This window comes from Hirsutella rhossiliensis (assembly GCF_020360975.1).
Source record: "Hirsutella rhossiliensis strain HR02 chromosome Unknown scaffold00002, whole genome shotgun sequence".
In the NCBI taxonomy this organism is placed as follows: domain Eukaryota; kingdom Fungi; phylum Ascomycota; class Sordariomycetes; order Hypocreales; family Ophiocordycipitaceae; genus Hirsutella; species Hirsutella rhossiliensis.
The window spans coordinates 5,715,402-5,735,659 of record NW_025408668.1 but is presented as its reverse complement, the minus strand read 5'-3'; the positions used below and the strand labels follow the sequence as shown (position 1 = coordinate 5,735,659).

Sequence of the window (20,258 nt, the reverse complement as noted above, 5' to 3'; positions counted from 1 at the left end):
GTAAAATTTACCCTTCTATATCCCTTTATCTATACGGTTAATTCCCTAGTAATAAGGTATTCCCTCCGTGCCTTCTTAAAGGACTAGAATTATAAGAGTATATTATAGATATCGAGGGAATTACTATAGTCTAGGATAGCTGATTTTTATAAGGGATAATCGGAGGGCTTTAACGGTTGGTTTTAGCCTTATTAATCCGTAGGGAAGATAAATACCGGATTTACTATACTAACGAATTTTCCTCGAATTTATAGTAGCGGCGTTAGTTACTATTTCCTAGTAACGTAAATCTCGTCTATCTTCTTCTATAACGAGGGGTCCTCCTTAAGAGACTATTATACTATTTCTTATAGCCTCTTTAAAGGGTTAATACCTTTAAGTCGGTTTTCCTTAAAGGCCTACTAGCAGTCTTCTAGCCGATAAGGCTTCTTATATACTTAGTAGGTAGGTCGATTCCTTCTTATGCGTTGTCTCTTCGAGGAATCCTCGTCCCGGTCCGGAAGGTCTGCTTAAAAACCCCCCCTTTTTACCCCTTATTGCTAATTTTAACGAAGAGGTTTAATTTCGACTAGTTCCCTGATTTTTCGACTAACGGACTAAAAGGTCTATTAGGGGACTAGTCGGGCCGGTCTAATAGACGGGACCAGGCCCGGAGCAAAAGGCGGAGCCGAGGCTAGGACTAGGGCAGCCGTTAAAGACGGGGTTAAGGCTCTTAAGGGAGGAGGAGCCGAAGGAGCAACAGCCGCAGCGGCAGCAGCGGGAGCCGTAGCAATAGTAGCTGCAGCAGCTATAGGGGCAGCAGGTCGAGCCGTCTAGGTCGAGTGCTAGCTACGAAGGAATAAGACTGCTTACTATTATACTCTAGTAGCCTCTTTATCTAGTTCCTAGCTAGCTTCTTAAAAGATAGTCGAGTAACCGTTACTAATAGGCTTTATTAGTAAAGATATATCCTATAGCTACTAGCCGGAAAGAGCTTCTATAAGGAAGTATTAGTTAGCTTCCTCGAGGATTTCTTCCTACTTAGCTAGCTACGAAGAAGCTAGTAGGTTTATAGTAGAAAAGGCTCCTAGGTAGGCCGTATAGGTCTTCCTAATACGGTTAGTTATATAGCCCCTCGAGGGAGCTATTAAGGTCTTAAGCTTTAAAAGCTACTGCCTAAGAGTCTCTTCCTCTCGTAGAGATATTAGCTTTACGGCACTAACGGATTCCGTTATTGCCGTATGAGTAGTAGTTAGTAGCTTTATCTCGTAAAGGTATTCCTTTCGGTAACTCTCGTAGTCGCCTAGGGTAGCAGAAAAAGCTCTCTACTATATAGAGGTTAGCTTAGAGAAGAGGGTAGCTCCCTCTATAAAGTCCGTTGCCCTAGGACGAAGAGGGGGCTCGAGAGGGTCCTACTTATTAAAGAAGACTAAATTATAGATAGTTCTATCTATATAAGCCCGTAGCTCCTTTACCTACTTATCTTAATCTTAGGGCTTTATAAGAATAGTCCTATAGACCGTAGGGATAGTAAAGGAGTCGGTTTTCGTTATTATTATAGGGAAGGGTAGAAAGGTTAGGTAAAAATCGGCTTTTTCTAGTAAGAGGGGTAAAAGGAAGCTACGAAGGATATAAGAAAGGTGCCTTTTATAGTAGCCGGAAGGTATAGGAATTCTATTCCTCCTAGGCTTATAACTCTCGTAAAGAGAGATATAAGAAGTATATAAAAATATATAAAGGTAAAACTAAAAGTAAGGGGTCGGATAAGTAGGGTAGAGAGATTTAATTCTTATAGGGGTAGTAATAAAGGTAGGGGAGTAATTATTATATTTCCTTAATTATCCTTCTTTCCTCTCTCTAACGCCCCTCTTTATACCCGTTTAGTATCTTAATTAATAAAGAAGATCCTACTTAAAGAAGCTACTAATATCCTTTCGACTACTAAACTTTTTATTAGTTTTTCCCTTCTTTCTAGCCGTTGCCGGTATATCTATCTTATCTCTCGCTACCTTTATAGGAAGCTATCGCTACTTCTACTTCCCCTTATACCCCTACCCTCCTTTCTATACCTCTTTTTAGCTCCTTTTTCCTTCTTTTATACCGGGTGTTTTTAGCTTCCTTAGTCCCTCTTACTAAGGGATATCTCTAAGAACTACGAAATTAAGCTATACTTTGCGATATTTTAAGCTTATCCTATGCTTCTTTAGTATTTTTTAGATACCGAATTTATATTAAGGGACTATCTTTAACTTAAAGGAATATTATAAATAAAGCCTTTATAGTCTATATATAATTTACTTACTCTAGAGTAGTAATAAGCTTTTCTTTTATAAGGATAGCTTCTATCCTTATAGTCTATAAGGTATAATTTAAATTTCCCTTAAGTCTAGTAAATTTATATTCTTTCTATTTACTTATTTTAAATAAATTCGGTATTATTTCGTTCGTAGGGATCGAGAAATCTAAACGGGAGTTTAAGGGCGTAGGAAGGTAAAAGAAGTCGAGTAGAGTTTCGAAAGGAATTTTAATTAAATATTTCGACGAGGAATTTTAAAGGTATAAGTTAATTTCCTGGCTTAAAAGGAGTAAGCTAGGCTTATAACCTCTTAAGGTATATAAGCAAAAGCGGAATTTTAGGAAATTAAGGAATTATATAAGACTACGTAATAGAGGGGAAGAAGGAGTATAAGGTAGGAATTTTAATAGAATTTATTAGTAATATATTAGTATATAGAAGAGGTGTTAAAGTTAAAGATTCTTTTTCTATCTACTAGCGGACATACTGTCTTATATAGATAATTATAGCTAAACGGAAGAACTTTTCGGGACTAGATTTAGGCTGCCGTATAGCCCTAAGACTAAGAAATTTAATGATACCTCGAATATATTAGGAAGTGTCTTAGTTCTACTAATATTCGTGTTTAAAGGAGGTTAGTCGTGCCGGTGTTCTTAAGAGGTCTTAGCTAGCATTCTAAGGTAGCTCTATTTCTTCAATTCCGGATTATACGATAACCGGCAACCCGTTTAATGCATAATAATATATAAAGTAACGATTAATTCTTACTCTATAATATAGGATTCTATCTATAATTAATATACTACTTATTTGCTTATATAATCGGGAGAGTATACTATAGCTGCTTTATTTATAGTAGGAACACCGTTCCTTATAAGTAAGGGCTTTATAAGACCGTTAGCTTTTATTAATACTATTAGAATTTAACGGACGGAAAAAATTCCCTTTTAGACCTCTTAGCGTAACTAATACTAATAGATATCGATATACTATAGCTAGGTCGATAGCTTTACATTTTCTATTAGAATTTATATAGTCTATATATTATTATATTTGATAGCTAATAAGGTCGGAATTTATAGTTATAAAGATATTAGTAGCCGGCTAAGGAAAATCGCTTCTTTTAATACTTTTAAAAGAGCTAGTAGCTTTACCTTTATACTTAAAGTAGTAACGGTAGATTACTTTAAAGCTCTCTAAGTAATAGTTCCTCTAAAAAGGGATATATTATACCCTTATAAGCTCTTTCTATTTAATAAATTATCTATAAAGGACGAATCGCTTAAATAAAGGAAGATTTTAGTAGCTAATTTCTTTCTTCTTTACCCTCCTAAGTATAGACTATATAATCTTATTAAATAAAGATAAAGGATAGCTTAGTCTACTACTTCTTAGTACCTAGGGCTAGGATTCTAGTTATACCTAGCTAGCTAGGAGACTATAAAAGAGATATCCGGTCTAGTAAAAACAGCTAAAAAAAAGTAAGGAGCCTACCTTCTATTAATATCGGTGTTTCTCTTACTCCCTAGCTTAAAAGGACGGATTAAGTAAAAGCTCTTTATTTAATATAAGCGTAGAGGGAAGCTTCTTATCGAGGGAATTAAGGAGGAATTTATAAGCGACCTTATCGATATAGGCGTCCTAAGTAAGCTAGATAGTCCGTTAAGACCTATTTTAAAGGATTCGAATCTATAAAACCTACTTTAGCTCCCTTAGCTTAGTTATCTTATATTTTTATTATAGGCCTTTTATAGCCTCCCTTATAGTAGCTTCTTCCTCTCTTAGGTAGGCCTTAATTATATTATCGACGTAAAAGAAGACTATAATTTTACCCTTCTATATTATATACGGTTCCTAAGGGACTTTTTTAAAGCCTAGGGCTTTAAGGGAACCTATTAAATACTATTACTAAAGAAGGGGTAGTCTTTATAGTCCGTATAAAGCTTTCCTAAGCTATAGAACCTTTCTTAGTTATTAGAAACTAAGAGGAAGTTATATATAAATAACTCTTTCTTCCTTAAGTAAGTAGTTAATAAAAGCGTTAACTATATCTATTTAATTAAGTTTAAGGTCGAATTCTACTACTATAGCTATAAGGGCTTAAAAATATATCCCTACTAAGGTAGTTACCTTAGTAGGTAGATCCCTACTAAGGTAGTTACCTTAGTAGGTAGATCCCTACTTTCCTATTAATTCCTATAAATAACTAGCTAGGCTTTATACTTTTAAAGGAAGCTATATTTATTAGTCTTATAAATAAAGACCTACTTATAGCTAAGGACCTATTTTCCTCTTACCTTTTCCTTAAGGACCTTATTAAAAGACCCTATCTCTTTATATAAGGCTAGGTAGTCTTTCTAGGCCTAGAAAAATAAGTCTTTAAAGGGGTGTTTTTCTAGCTACTTTTAGTTTACTAGTAGGTCTAGGAGGTCTCGTTTATATACCTTCCTTGCTAATAGCTATAGCTTAAAGAGCCGGCCTATTATAAATACTTAGTAGGAACTATCTTTTATAGGCGTTAGATAGAAGTTAGAAAAACAATCGAAATAAGGGAGAGGTTAGTCTTCTTTAGTAAACGTATTAGGACCTATACCTTCCTCTACTTCTTAAAGTAGGGCTAAAAAGGCAGCTAGGTAATCTTTTAAGAAAGGTGACTTTCCTACCCCTTTAAGGGTCGAGATAAAAAAACTAACTAAAAAAGCTACTTTTAGATCTTCTTCTTATATAAGAGGAGGCGTAGGGAGGTAGGCGTATTCTAGCTCTATTACTTTCTTATAGTCTCCTTCTTCGTTAAGATTATTTAATCTAGTAGCTTCCTTTTCTTTAAATTTAGCGTTATCCTCGACTACTTTAACGTTAGTTTCTTTTTCTATTTCCTTATCTAAGACCTCTTTTTAAGACTATTAAGAAGGGGGGATTTAGATCTTCTAAATTAGCTAACGTTATAAAAGTAAGAGGGGCTATTAATTCCTCTTTATATCTAAAAAGCTAGATTCGTCGAAAATTATATCCTTAGTTAAAATAACCTTTTATAAAAGAGGAATCTAGATCTAGAAGATATTTATAGAATTATAGCTAACGAGGTAACTAATAAAGGCTCTAGTATTAAGCTTTCTTTTCTTCTTCCTTTTTAGCTATATATTAGTAGTTATAGCGTATGCCTTATAGCTATAGGTATAAAGGTAAGCTAGCGAGGCCCTCTTTTTTATAAAGAGCTTAAGGGGTAATTTCTAGTTTATTCTTTAGTTTAGTTTCCTAGGGTCCTTAAGGTCCCTAAGGGTCCGGTTTTAAAGGTAATAAGCGGTCTTAATAACTTCTCTTTAAAGGTTATAGGGAAGCCTTATAGTAAGTCTTATTATATAGGCCCCTTTTACTATAGTACCCCTTAATCTTTCTACCCCTCCGTTCTAGGCCTAGGTATTTAGTACTAATAAGAAGGGTAAAATATCCCTTTTTTAAAGCTAATTTAAGATATCCTTTATAAATAGCTCTTTATTAGACCGTATCTTCTTTACCTTATAGCTAAAGTAGGATTTTATCTAGTTAAGAAAGTCTTAGAAGGTAGACTAATTATACTTACTTAAGTAGGTCTATAAGAAATAAGGGAAAACTATCCTTAAAAAAGCGTTTATATAAAACATTACCTTAACGAAGCTTTCCTTATCCTTAGAGATATCGGTCTAGTTAACTTAAATTTCCTTATATAGCTAGTCCGGCTATAAAGGGGTTTATTTAGTCTCTTAGTCTTTCCTTAGCTATAGTATTTATATTCGACGGTCTTTAGTCCTCTTATTCGTACGCCCTATTCTTAGCCTAGCTTATATAAAGCTAAGGGGCTAAGGTAACTAAGTTATACGTACTAAAGAAGACCGTCTCCTTAGGCTGCTAGCAGAGGGTCCTTTATAATAGACCTATTCCTCTTAGTAGGGAAAGCTAACTTCTCGAGAGATTCCTTCTTAAGGATAGGTCGGAATTCGAGAATAAATTAACCGAATTTTTCCTTAATAAGCTTAATCGTCTAACTCTTTTAGACTAGCCTTATAGGCTTAGTCGTTATATCCTAGAAGAATCCTTCCTCTTAAAGAAAGCGGAAGGAAATTAAGCTTATTAAAAATCGAGGGTAAAAAGCTACCCTTTTTCGTTAAAGAATTTATATAAACCTATTAAGTAATTTTATCGTAAAATTCACCCTTCTATATCCCTCTATCTATATAGTTAATTCCCTAGTAATAAGGTGTTTCCTCTATACCTTCTTAAAGGACTAGAATCGTAAGAGTATATTATAGATATTAAGGGAGTACTAGAGTTAAGGATAGCTAATTTTCGGAGGGGATAGTTAGAGGGTCTTAATAAGTAGTCTTACTAATCTATAAGGAAGATAAAGGCTAGATTTACTATACTAACGATTTTTCCTTAAATTTATAGCTCGAATAAGGGTAGTAGCGTTAGTTTCTATTTCTTAGTAACCTAAATCTTATCTATCTTCTTCTATAATAAGGGGTCCTCCTTAAGAGACCGTTATATCGTTTCTTATAGCCTCTTTAAAAGGTTAAATCCTTTAGGTCGGTTTTCCTCGAAGACCTACTAGCATTATAATAACTAATAGCCTAGGGATTTATAGGCTAAGCATCTATTTCGTTTAGTTTTTTATCTTTTTAAGGAATCCTTATCTTAATCTAGAAGGTTTACTTAAAAACCCCCCCTTTTTACCTTTTATTGCTAATTTTAATAAAGAGGTTCGATTTTAACTAGTTCCTTAATTTTTCGACTAATAGACTAAAAGGTCTATTAGGGGACTAGTTAAGCCGGTCTAACTAATAGGACCGGGCCTAGAGTTAAAGGCGGAGCCGGGGCCGGGACTAGGGCAGCCGTTAAAGATAGTATTAAGGCTCTCGAGGGAGGAGGAGCTAAAGGGGCACCAGCCGCAGTAGTAGCAGCGGTAGCCGTAGTAATAGGGGCTATAGCAGCTATAGGGGCAGTAGGTTAAACCGTCTAGGTTAAGTATTAGCTATAAAGGAATAAGACTACTTATTATTATACTTTAGTAGCCTCTTTATCTAGTTCCCGGCTAGCTTCTTAAAAAATAGTCGAGTAACTATTACTAATAGGCTTTATTAGTAGAGATATATCCTATAGCTACTAACTAGAAAAAGCTTTTATAAGGAAGTATTAGTTAGCTTCCTTAAGGATTTCTTCTTACTTAGCTAGCTATAAAGAAGCTAGTAGGTTCCTAGTAGAAAAGGCTCTTAAGTATACTATATAAGTCTTCTTAATACGGTTTATTATATAGCCCCTTAAAGGAGCTATTAAGGTCTTAAGCTTTAAAAGCTACTACTTAAGGGTCTCTTCCTCTTAAAGAGAGATTAGCTTTATAGTACTAACGGATTTTACTATCGCTATATATATAGTAGTTAGTAGCTTTATCTTATAGAAGTATTCCTTATAATAACTCTTATAGTTACCTAAGGTAGTAGAAAAGGCACTTTATTATATAGAGGTTAGCTTAGTAAAGAGGAAAGCTCTCTCTATAAATTTTATTACCTTAAGATAAATAAGGGGCTTAAAAGGGTCCTACTTATTAAAGAAAACTAAATTATAAATAGTTCTATTTATATAAGCTTATAGCTCCTTTACTTACTTATTTTAATCCTAGGGCTTATAAGAATTATCTTATAGACTATAGGAGTAGTAAAGTCGTTTTTTAATATTATTATAAAAGAAGGGGTAGAAAGGTTAGTTAAAAATTAGCTTTTCTAGTAAAAGGGGTAAAAGGAAGCTATAAGTAATATAAGAAAGGCGCTTTTTATAGTAACTAAAAAGTATAGGAATTTTATTCCTCCTAAGCTTATAACTCTTATAAAGAGAGATATAAAAGGTATTTAAAAATATATAAAGGTAAAATTAAAAGTAAGGGGTTATCGGATAAGTAAGGTAAAGATATTAAATTCTTATAAGGGTAGTAATTATAGTTAAGGAGTAATTATTATATTGCCTTAATTATCCTTCTTTCCTCTATTTAACGCTACTCTTTATACCTATCTAGTATCTTTATTAATAAAGAAGATCCTACTTAAAGAAGCTACTAATATCCTCTTAACTACCTAGCTTTTTGCCGGTTTTCCCCCTCCTTTCTAGCCGTTGCTAGTATATCCGTCTTATCTCTCGCTACCTCTATAGGAAGCTATCGCTACTTTTGCTTCCCCTTATGCCCCTACCCTCTTCTCTATACCTCCTTTTAACTCCTTCTTCCTTCTTCTATACCGGGTATTTTTAGCTTCCTAGGACCCTCTTACTAAGGGATATCTCCGAGACCTGCGAAATCAGGCCACGCTTCGCTACCTAAAGAGAGGGCAACGAGAACGAGTACGATATATTTTTAGACTAATAAAAGGAGAGGAAGATAACGAATTAAAGGGCGGCAGCTAACGAATTGGAGGAAAGATACCGGCAACCGACGAGTTAGAGGACGGCAGGCGACGAATTAGAGGATAGCAGCCGACGAATCAAAGGGCGGCACTTAGCGGGGGAAAATCGATGGCGGCGTTTTTTTTTCTTCCTCCCCGAAGAAGAACCCTAAGAACCTTCCGTCACTCGTTCCTCGTTCCTCAAGGCAAGAAGAAGCCTTTCGTTCCTCAAGGCACAGTGAGCAGAAGGCAAACAAGTATCAGGATCCCGTTTACTGTGCTAGAGGAGGATTTCGATGCGTAACAGCCCGTTGTTCGATTGAATGCAAGCAGGGAGAAAACAGCACCCTGGACAGGACGTGCCGTAAACTCGATTCCGCCTGGATACCCACCGCCTTCCGTATCGTAAAGATCGGTGAAGGCGCGCCACGTGCTTGTGCGGCCGATCCAGTCAGAAATTTTGTTGATGAACATGCCACAAGTTTCCATGCTAGCCACAGCGGCAGCAAACATCTCCCAATCAAGCTTTGTGAGCGTGCCGCGCGTGTCAAGGTCCACACCGAACCGTTTTTGCTCGCCAAGATAGAAGTCACTCTGCATGTCATAGATAGACTGGGGAACAAAGTTGAGGCCGAGCAACTTATCCGAGAATAAGTTGTATAGCAGCCCTATAGTAGTAGCGTATCAGTCAGCGGCTACATGGAATGTCTTTCGAAAGCCCATCTGCCATTACTACTTCTCCTTAACTGGCTTTCCATTCAATCAGGACCCTGCTTACCATGTGTGTCGCGATTGTCGTATTGCAACATGCTGTGTTTAGACTTGGCCTCAGAGTCGATGCCGTGCTCCGTCCAGAAATCGAGATACTGATGTGCAGTCGTACTGTAATTGGCGGTTGAGTTCTGATGATCCGTTAGAGCTGCAATCCTTGCCATGGCTTCAAGGGCGATAATGCCCTTAATCGCGAGGTTGGTTTGGTTACTTGTAAATCGTCATTGTCAGCCTTTAGCGCCATCGTCAACGTCTCAAGTCTTAGCTTACGCGAGATGGCCAGCAAAATCGTCAGTAGAAAGCTGGTTCGCAGGAATCTTGGCGTCTTGAACCAGAAATTGGGCCCACTTTGCTAGCATGTCCCAGTTCTCGCGGAGATAGCTATTATCCTGCCTCCTTTGCGCATATGCTAGCATCATAATTATCATATTTCCGCACTCTTCTAAAGGCATTTGCTCATCGTCTCCTTTGGGGTGACCTAAAGCAATAGGATATCGCCCAAGGTCATGCTAATCCTATCGTTAATATCGCTCTTCCTGGCAGCATCCGTACTGGCCTACAGGTGTATAGAGATGTGATGTGCGCTTACCTGGGCGTAGTTATTAGGGTAATGAGACCGGGTATTCTCTAGGAGCGGGTCGAGGATATAACGGATAAGTTCTGGGTTAAGGTATAGTAGAATCGGGAAAGCAGGGAAGATAACGTCAACTGTCTGGATGTCGCTGTTGGAGCTTATCTCCTTCACGAAGGTAAGGATCTGCGTTTTATTCCCTGTAAAGCAAAAGGAGCCAAAGACTTGGCGGACGGCAAGGCTAGTGATAGCCGTATACTTATCGCTGGCGGCAGCTTTCGAGTCTTGGGCGATGCGGCTATCAAGACTATCGGAATGCTGGGTTGCAAACTGATAGTCTTTGTAAAAAAATGGTACGAGCTTGTTCTCGTTGAAGGACTGTTTCCAGAGAGAAGGGATGCTCCTAGGCTGATCTTCTTTGCCTTGAAATAGAATTGAATCTTCTTGCGCGTAGCCGATAGTGAAGAGTGTGTTAGTCCAGTTTCTGGAAACATTGCCAAGGTCGCGTGCATAGGCAAAGACTGGCCTACACCTGAGTTAGCGCCACGAACTTGATTCCTCAAGCGGAGAGGGGAAGGAATAGGCAGGGCGAAATGGTTTGGGACGCCAAGTCTCACCATTGGTCGTTGACGGCTCGAAACTTCGGATCGACTTCGCCCGTAAGGCGTCCCTCACGCAGGAAACGTCCACGCACGTCTGTGTCGACTCCAATTTGAAAGCTGAGACCGGGCTATATGTCGGTAATGTATTGGTAAGCGACTCGCCAGTGGGGAGTTCTAAAGTGTTCTTATCTGATACTCTCGACTCACTTCATCTCCAGTTGCCCAATACCAATTGCCCCAAGAAGCAATCTCGTTGACGTCCTTAAAAACTTGCTGATCTTGACGAAAAAACTTATGGTAGCGCACCTTTTCTGTGGAATTGCTCTCCCACTGAATGATGGCGCGATTGTCACCGGAAGCCCACTCTATATCATTCTGTTAGCTAGGGCGGCCAAGCAAGAATATGGACACTATTGAAAATTACAAACCTCCTGAAACGTCGCAATATACTTGGACGCTGTGGGACTGATCATCAAGTGACTTAACAGAGACCTCGAGATAGGACGATGTAATAGACTGCCGTTGCACGTCATCGTAATAGACCGGCGATAAGAACTTAATGCTCATCTGAACCTTGCTGTCGACATGCATAGTGAAGGTAGTCTTTGTTGAGGTATACTCTAACGACTTTTGGTCGACATTGGCTTGCTTGTCGGCAGCGTCTCCCATCCAGCGGAAGGATCTACCATCGACCTTAACATACCCCTTCCATCCTTGTACAGCTTCACTATATGGTAACAACCTCGTCAGAGACGTCCACTGCTGAGTTCTGAACTGAAAAACGGGAGAAAGTGGCATGGAAGAGATTGTCACTTACGTCCAAAAGCGAGGCCACTGGCTGTGTAGATACCCGCTTGAGCTGTTATCCAGAGGGCCGTTGAGCCAGACATTGAGGTAAGGAGAGCGGACAGCTAACGGCGCGGCGGGAGGTCTCGTAGGAATAAAGCTAGATTCAGCTTCTACTCTGTGTTGAGGGGCGGCGAGAATAAAAAGTATGACAGTGGCTAAGACATTGAAGGTCGCCATTGTAATATGATGGAAGACGGGAAATGTTGAATAGGGCATGCGGCTTCACGGCAGGTATGGTCGCGCTGGAATTGCGTAAGAAGTTTGAAATAGAAAGGATGTCCCTGCTCGAACTAACGTTAATGCTGTGCAAGGCGTTTCTATATAAAGGCACTTTGGAATGATTAAGGACTCCTACGTCACCTAATAGGACGAGTCAGGGATTACCAGAGCTGAATGAACTAGTCAGTAAAAATGGAGTGAACCTCTAACATTGCTAAGGTTTACCAGGCTTCTTATAATAGAGGTCAAACGGTTAGTTTCAAGGGGTACGTGGGTAATATATTAAAAGCTTAGGTTTCACGCTAGTAAATACTAGTACAGCCGCGTTAGAAAAGGCTAAGTAACCGTGTTCGGCTATCTATAGCCCAGTGCTCTAACTACTAAACCTATCCCCTTAGCACGGTCGAAAGATAAAACCCTACTATTATAGCTAATAATATACCTACTCCTTAATTTATTAATTATCTAGAAACTTTAAGAAAGAGTTTATTTTAATTTTATTATAAGAAAACTATTAAAGAGAGTAGGCCTAAGAGGCTAGAATTCTCGCGAAGAGAGATGCGAGAAGTGCATAAAAATGCACGAAGGTAAAATTAGAAGTAAGGGGTCGGATAGGTAGGGTAGAGAGATTTAATTCTTACGGGAGCAGCAATAAAGGTAGGGGAGTGATTGTTATATTGCCTTAATCCTCCTTCTTTCCTCTATCTAACGCCCCTCTTTATACCCGTCTAGCATCTTAATTAATAAAGAAGATCCTGCTTAAAGAAGCTACCAATGTCCTTTTAACTACCGAGCTTTTTACCGGTTTTTCCCCTCCTTTCTAGCCATTGCCGGTATATCCGTCTTATCTTTCGCCACCTCTATAGGAAGCTATCGCTACTTTTGCTTCCCCTTATGCCCCTACCCTCCTTTCTGCACCTCTTTTTAGCTCCTTCTTTAAAACCTATTTTTTAGCTTCCTAGGTCCCTCGTGCTAAGGGATATCTCCGAGAACTACGAAATTAGGCCACGCTTCGCGATATACCCCCTTAGCTATAGCCTGCCCCTTTAAGGGCATAGCTAATACGGCTTCGGGCTAGTAAGCGTATAGAGGAGGTTCTTAGCTCTATACTTCTCCCTTTACTCGAGGAAAGTAGGGGCCCTTTCGGGTCCCTAGGCTCTTTTAGACCTACTTAAGGAATAGGGGCTTAAAGAGGGGAAAGTCCTATAAGAAAGGGGGCCTTCTTAGAAGGGAAAAGCCTAATTAAATAGGGGGCCCTTTAAAGGGAAAAACCTCTTCCTTTTCTTCGGCTATAGATATTACCTTCTTATATAGGCTATTAGCTCCTCTCGTAGACTCTTAAGGCGGGCCTCTAAGGATAGCTTTTCTCGAACGTCTTCTAGCCTAATTTACTATAAAAAGATAGCTAGCTTCTACTTTAATAGGGGCTTTATAAGACCGTTGGCTTTTATCGATACTATTAGAACCTAATAAATAGAAATAAGTCCCCTTTAGACCTCTTAGCGTAACTAATACTAGTAGATATCGATATACTATAGCTAGGTTAATAGCTTGCTATTTTCCTTTATAAGAATTCGTATAGTCTATATATTATTGCATTCTATAGCTAACGGGGACGGAATTTATAGTTATAAAGATATAAGTAGCCGGTGTTACGGCCAGGCACATACGAGCCTTGACGGCTATAAAGATGTATTGGCACTATGAACAAAGACTCAAAGCTAAGGAGCAAGAAAGGAAGACTAGACTACACGACCGAGCGGGCCCTTATAGACACGAGGTCGCGCGTGGGCACGTGATGCTGCTTGGGCACGTGACACTGGTGAGGTTCTGCGCTGGCGGCTCTACGCTGGCGCCCAGGGTCGTGACACTGCCCCCCGTCTAAGGCCTTGATATGCGTATCAAGGTAGTCAGTCGTGGCGGCGGGTTCTTGGTTTCACGGCTTTCTCTGCTGTGTCGTCATCGTCTCGTTCCTCGCAGCCCTCCTCCGCTGCAGCACATTCGATCCAGTATTGCAGGTTGACGGGTGGGCCTGCTGCGTCCGGATGTTCATCGTGGAAAATCTTCAATGCCATTGGTGCGTTACGGAAATTCCTAGCCGGGTACCAGGTCTCATCAGGTCACATCCTTCCATAAGACCTGGTATTCCAGTCGTCGACTCCTACCGGTTACTCGAGACTGCTGGACTTGATCAACCTCCCACTCGGGTTCTCCGTTGATCTCCTCGGGTGGCGGAGGTGACTGGATCTGCTGGGGCAAGGGGTTATCGGCTGCTTTTCGAAGACGGTCGGCGTGGAATAGGTTCTTCATTTTGTACGACTCGGGCAGCTGCAGTGCGTAGCTATGACCGCGTTCTTCCAGGATTACGAACGGACCTGACCATTGGTTATCTAGCCGAGTAGTCGGAGCGTTCGTGGCGAAGCCTTTCCTGCTGAAAAACTCGGTCACCGATGGCAAAGTCGGTTGGTCGTCGTTTCCTATTAGCCTGTTCCTTCTGACGTTCTTGAGCGGCGGTGGCAGCATTCCTGGCGTCTTCCTGGGTTTCCTGGGCGGTCTGCACAAGTTCCCTAGCTCTGGCGGCGGGTCCGGTGGCAGCGGTCTTGTCAGTCGGGGGCAGTGACAGGGGGTTCCGGATATCTCGGCCTAGGGCTACTTTTAACGGTGCCATGTCGATGGAAGAGTGCCAAGACGAGTTATGGGCGAAGTCGAGGGCGGGCAGCAGGGAACTCCAGTTATCTTGATGCTTCGTCACGTAGAATCGTAGCTTTTGATCTAGGTATTGATTTGTGACTTCTACACCCCTTGGGTCTGAGGGTGTAGGAGCTTCCATGACGATGCTTCGTTCCCGTGAGCCGGTTAATCTCTGCGAGGAAGGCGAAATAAACTGTCCAGCGTTGTCAGAAATCCATACGAGGGCATACCGAAGAAACGATAGAGGTAGCGGAAGTAGCGGCTAGCTAAGACTTCTGCCGTATCGTTTTTCTTTCCTGGGAGCGTGGCGATAATCCGGCTTAGCTTGCAGACGAAGGTCCAAACATAGTCATATCCGTAACGGTCTTTCGGCATATCCTTCCCGTCACATTCGACGTGCTCCCAAACAGAGGTCGGTACGGGCAGTGGATGGAGCAGTCCAGGGGTCTTGTCTCGAGGGGTTTTGTTGCGGCGGCAGTCGTGGCAGTTCCGAATATAACGACGGATATCCTCCTTCATCCTTGGCCAGTAGAAGTCTCGTTGGAGCAGCTTGATCACCTTGTTCTGTCCGGCGTGAGCGAAGATCTGGGGTTCGTGGGCTTCGCGAATGAGCGCGGTCTGAAGAAACGTCTGCTTGTCTGAGGTCTGGGCTGGTACGACCAGGTGTGTTCCATGGGTACCGAGGTCTTGGAGGAGGTTCTCTTGGCGGATCAACGAAACGAGTTCGGCTCCCTTCGGGACCGAGTTCGGGTCTAGTTCTGGGCGGTCTTGATCGGGCGTCTGCTGTATCCCTCGGTCTTCTGGGGTCTGTAGGGCACTCGTGGCCCTCAGAACTAATGGTCTAGTAGGCTTAGGTTCGGGACTAAAGTTCTGAGGGCAGGTTGCCGGCGGCCGTAGGGTCTAGAGAGTCGGTCGCGAAGCCTAGCCTTTCCGGAGGGATCAGGGTCACCGTGCGTTCCTCGGCTTCCCGGGCCTTTACGGTAGGGAGCTCCGCTGTCTTCCTGGAGAGGGCATCGGCGACTACGTTCAGTCGACCGGGGCGGTAGAGGAAACGGATGTCGAACTGGGCGAGAAAGTCGGACCATCTGATCTGTCGTACCGAGCAGGCGCTTCGTAGAGAAATGGACTAAGGCTTCGTGATCGGTGATCACATCGAACTTCTGGCCTAAGAGCTCTGGGTAGAAGTGCTCTAGACTCTGTACGACGGCGAGGCTCTCGATCTTGGATTGGGTAGGCTCGCTCGGCCGGGGTCATGGTCTTAGAGAAGAATCCAACGGGCTTCCAGGTCTGATCAGGCTGTTCCTGCCATAGAACACCAGCTGTGGCATTCCGGGAGGCATCGGTCTCCAGTCGGGTCGGCAGTTCTGGTCTAAAGAAGGCGAGGACCGGGGCTTCGATAGCCAGGCGCTTGAGTTGATCAAATGCTTCGCGTTGCTCCGGGCCCATCACAAAGGCAACATCCTTCTTAAGCAACCGGTTCAAGGGTTCTGCCACTCCAGAGGCGTGGTAGCAGAAAACACGGATGAAGTTGCATAGGCCAACGAATGATCGGATCGCGGTGCGGTCTCGGAGGTCCTCAAACTTCCAGTCTTGTATCGATCGAACTTTCCGAGGGTCGACACTAAGGCCCACACCGGCTTCAAGCAGAACGCCGAGGTAGTCAACCTTGGTCACGTTAAATCTAGACTTCTTGATGTCTCCTGGAGGTTTGCCTGATGGAGTCGCCAGATCACTTCTTGACAGTCTTTCCAGTGGTCTTCTTCTTTATCCGAGTAGATCAGGACGTCATCTGCGTAGGCGCTGGCGCACCGGTCGAGGAGATCGTGAAGCTGCGCGTTGATAAACTGCTGGAACCAGGCGGGACCTACCTTCAGACCGAACGGGAGGACTTTCCAGCGGAAAGTTCCGAAACGGGTGCGAAAGGCGGTCAAATACTCGAGTCAGGGTCCATGCGGAGACGGTGGAAGGCCTGGATCACATCGATCTTCGTGAAGCGTTGAGCTTCACGGCAACCAACAGTACCTTCGAGGGACGGAGCGGGCGTGATGCGACTTTTAAGATGATCGTTCATCCAACGGTAGTCGATGCAGAAGCGGCGGGCGGTCGTGTTCGGTTTCGGAGCGAAGAGGACAGAAGCGGCGTGCGGACTCGGATCGGGCTCGATGAAGTCTATCTCCCGGAGGTGATCGACAGTCTCTTTCTCTAGAGGCAGATACTTAACGGGCGTGCGGTACGATGGGGGTCCTGTCGGCGAAAGAGGCTTCTCAAGCTCTAGGACTACATCGTGACCGGGTCGGCTCGAAGGTAGGGTGTGGGCCTCTTTCTTCGAGAAGAATCCTCTAGATGGGTGAGCTGGGGCGGTAGACGACTACGGACACAAGCAACATGCTCAGGGTCTTCTCCTGAGGAACGGAATGCTTTGTCCCTGGTAGGTCTTTTGATCCGGGAGACTTTAGCAACGGTTCGAGCACTAGGGACGGTCTGGTCAAGGCCGGAGCTTGGCTCGAGCTGGACTGGATCCCGGGCATCAACGGTTCGAGTTCGTTCCACTGTTCGAATCTCTCGTGAGACTCTACTTGGCAGACCAGGGCGTTAATCAGGGCTTGATCTTCGGAGGCTTGGATCGAGGCGACGGAGACGAAGTCGGTAGCAGGGGCGGTCGTGAGCTGAAAACGGACAGACTTCTTGGCAGACGGAGACTTGGACTGAAACGACGGAGACGGAGTCGGTAACGGGGTCGGGACAGAGGCCGGAGGAGTTTGATCAGAGCGGCCCCAGTTCTTGTGGAGGATCCGGTAGCGTTTCTCCTCTTTCTCGAGCAGGCGGTTCCGCCTCTCAGCGTCGGCCTGGATCTTAGGGTCGATCCGACCCGAGAGCGGGGCTTGACGAGAGAGCTGGATCGTCGGGGAGAACTTGGCGAGGGCAGGAAGATCATCTGGCCAGATGATCTGTCGGGCGGCGCAGTCAAGCAGGAGGCGCTTCTCCCGCATCCAGAAAAGACCGATAAAGATATCATGGCCACACTCAGCTATATCAAATGTCTCGTTTGCGAACGAACGGCCATCGATGACGAAAGTGGCGACCAGCTGTTTCTGGATATAGCCGGCTGGCTTTCCACGGAAGTCTTGGAGGAATCCGACTCGGGAGCTCCTTAATCTGGGCTCCGAGTCTTTGGGCGGCGGACTGGGCGAAGGTTGGGCTAACCAGCAAACGGGTTTCGGCTCCGGTATCACAGAGGGAGCGGGCAGGTAGGCTCACACCATCCACTTGGACTTGACTTGGCAGAGTGAATGACTTGCTAGACCTACTCGCTGTCTGTGACACCTTAGGGACCATCAAGGAGTCTTGTGATGGTCCTATTCGTTTCCCGAATCTTGATCAGAGTCGTTGGCAGGGACAGGGACGGAGGCGACACGGGAGACAGCATGGGTGCGGTCGGGACACTCGCGAGAGAGGTGCCCTGTTTTCCACAAATAAAGCAGGTGCCATTATCCCAATGGACCCTTTTCTCATAGTCGGTCAAGGCTCTGCCAGCATCACGCGAGGTGATAGGGTCGAGCCGGTCTTGTTCGGAGTCTTGGCGGTAGTCGGAGCAGTCTTAGTCGGCGCGCGGCGAGATCGGTCGGAAGAGCGGGAGTCCTGTGTCTGCCTCATACTCCTCTTCTGGCAGTGGACAGCGTCTTTAATGAACCCACAGAAAACCTCGTAGGTCACGGACTCGTCGCGGGTCTTGGTCAAGAGGCTGTTATCTAGGTTGGCCGGGATGTGCTGCCACAGGGTATGCTTCATCTGGTCCTCGGGCACACGACCGGTCGCAGTTAAGTAGTCAAATTCCGCAAGAAAGTCCACAATGTCGGTCTTCCAATTCACGGTAAACTGGAGGCGTTGCAGGCGGTCAAGAGCCTCGGAAAGCTCATTCGGATTGCCATAGGCGGACTCAAGGGCTTGGATCATCTCTGCCACTCCAGAGAAGGGTCGAGTGTCAGAGGAGAAGCGGGTTTCAAGTGCTCGGCGGGCTTTTCCTCGAGCAGGTTATACAGACAGACCATCCGGCTGTTCTCAGTCCGGAAGGTTCGCACGTCTTCGTCAAATTTGTTCTTTATGCTCAGGATGAAGGAATGGAACTCGTCCTTCTTCCTGAGAACGTCGCGGAGACCTTGATGCGCGATTTGGCGGCGTCGCTGTACTCGGGGTTCTTGCCCTCTGGGAAGGGGGCAAAAATAGGCCAGGCAGCTTTGCCTGTTGGTCGGAAGGCCGGGCCATTTGGGCCGGCAAAAGCAGTCGAGGCTCCCGGGGCTGTCGATTTGATTCAACAGACGGAGAGCGTTCATTTAGACGGGCCGTTAAGGCCGCAATCTGTTCTCTCATCTCGCGGATGAGAGCGTCTTGGGGGCTCGGGGCAGCCATGGCTACTATTTCGGATTCAGTGGCTTGGCCAGCAAGCCGGGTGGAACGGCGAGGCTGATCCGATGGCAGGGCTTCCTCAGATATCATAGTCTCGAGGTCAGAGTCTAGGGTCGGAAATGATACCACGCGGAATCACGGTCAGATGCCTGCACGAGCAGGGACGGTCGGAGGTCAGACGGGACGAATCCCTTGGTCGGAACGGTTGGTCGGACGACTACACACACGCGTAGTCTTGGTCGGAACGGACGTGATCTCAGCCTTGAGGATCACTTGGTCGGTGGTCAGGTCTTGGTCGGAACGGTCAGAACGGATGCGCTGGATTTACGTCAGGCGCGTGTGACGTGAAAGCTCGGTGCCTATTTGCTTAATCGCTGGCAAGCGATCTTATTGAGCTTTGAGTAGTGTTACGGCCAGGCACATACGAGCCTTGACGGCTATAAAGATGTATTGGCACTATGAACAAAGACTCAAAGCTAAGGAGCAAGAAAGGAAGACTAGACTACACGACCGAGCGGGCCCTTATATAGACACGAGGTCGCGCGTGGGCACGTGATGCTGCTTGGGCACGTGACACTGGTGAGGTTCTGCGCTGGCGGCTCTACGCTGGCGCCCAGGGTCGTGACAGCCGGCTAAGGAAAATCGCTTCTTTTAACGCTTCTAAAAGAGCTAGTAGCTCTGCCTCCGTACTTAAAGTCGTAACGGTAGCTTACTTCGAAGCTCTCTAAGTAATAGTTCCTCTAAAAAGGGATATAATATACCCCTATAAGCTCTTTCTATTTACTAAATTATTAGTAAAGGACGAATCGCTTAAATAAAGGAAGATTTCGGCAGCTAATTTCTTTCTTTCCTACCCTCCTAGGCGTAGACTATATAATCTCGTTAAATAAAGATAAAGGATAGCTCTATCTATAACTTCTTAATACTTAGGGCTAGGATTCTAGTTATGCCTAGCTAGCCGGGAGACCGTAAAAGAGATATCCGGTCTAGTAGAAATAGCTAAAAAAAAAGCAGGGAGCCTACCTTCTATTAATATTAGTATTTCTCTTACTCCCTAGCTTAAAAGGACGGATTAGGCAAAAGCTCTTCGTTTAATATAGGCGTAGAGGGAAGCTTCTTATCGAGAGATTTAGGGAGGAATTTATAAGCGACCTTATCGATATAGGCGTCCTAGGTAAGCTAGATAGTCCGTTAGGACCTATTCTAAAGGATTCGTATCCCTAGGAACTACTTTAGCTCCCTTAGCCTAGTTTGACGGTGACTGCGGCACACACCCAAAGACACACCCACGCCAACGGCAATAGCAGCAGCTAGATACCGAAGGACGAGGGGGTCTAAGGGGGACGAAGGAAACGAGAAAGCACTAGGCAGGGCAAGGCAAAGGCAAAGAGGGCCAAAAAGGTATTTTAGTAAAAGAGGATATAGAAGAAGATGATGATGATAGAAGAAGATGCTGTCTGCTAGCTAAGGAG

The 20,258-nt window shown here is 43.9% G+C and overlaps 2 protein-coding genes across 2 annotated transcripts; both read right to left on the bottom strand.

The window, feature by feature from the left end:
• Positions 1–8,959: 8,959 nt before the first annotated feature.
• HRG_02254 (glutaminase A) lies at positions 8,960–11,513 on the bottom strand (the record flags this gene model as incomplete). The annotated part of the gene is made up of 10 exons (XM_044860725.1): positions 8,960–9,027; positions 9,072–9,347; positions 9,458–9,660; positions 9,721–9,959; positions 10,040–10,547; positions 10,639–10,751; positions 10,831–10,988; positions 11,052–11,267; positions 11,327–11,350; positions 11,441–11,513. The coding sequence occupies 10 exons, from the start codon at positions 11,511–11,513 to the stop codon at positions 8,960–8,962; spliced, it is 1,878 nt and encodes a 625-aa protein (XP_044724358.1).
• A 3,731-nt stretch (positions 11,514–15,244) lies between these two features.
• On the bottom strand, positions 15,245–18,336 carry HRG_02253 (retrovirus polyprotein; the record flags this gene model as incomplete). Its single annotated transcript, XM_044860724.1, has 6 exons — positions 15,245–15,467; positions 15,578–16,063; positions 16,192–16,270; positions 16,336–16,750; positions 16,968–17,581; positions 18,078–18,336. 6 exons carry the CDS (start codon positions 18,334–18,336, stop codon positions 15,245–15,247), a joined length of 2,076 nt encoding a protein of 691 aa, XP_044724357.1.
• Between the last annotated feature and the right edge of the window lie 1,922 nt (positions 18,337–20,258).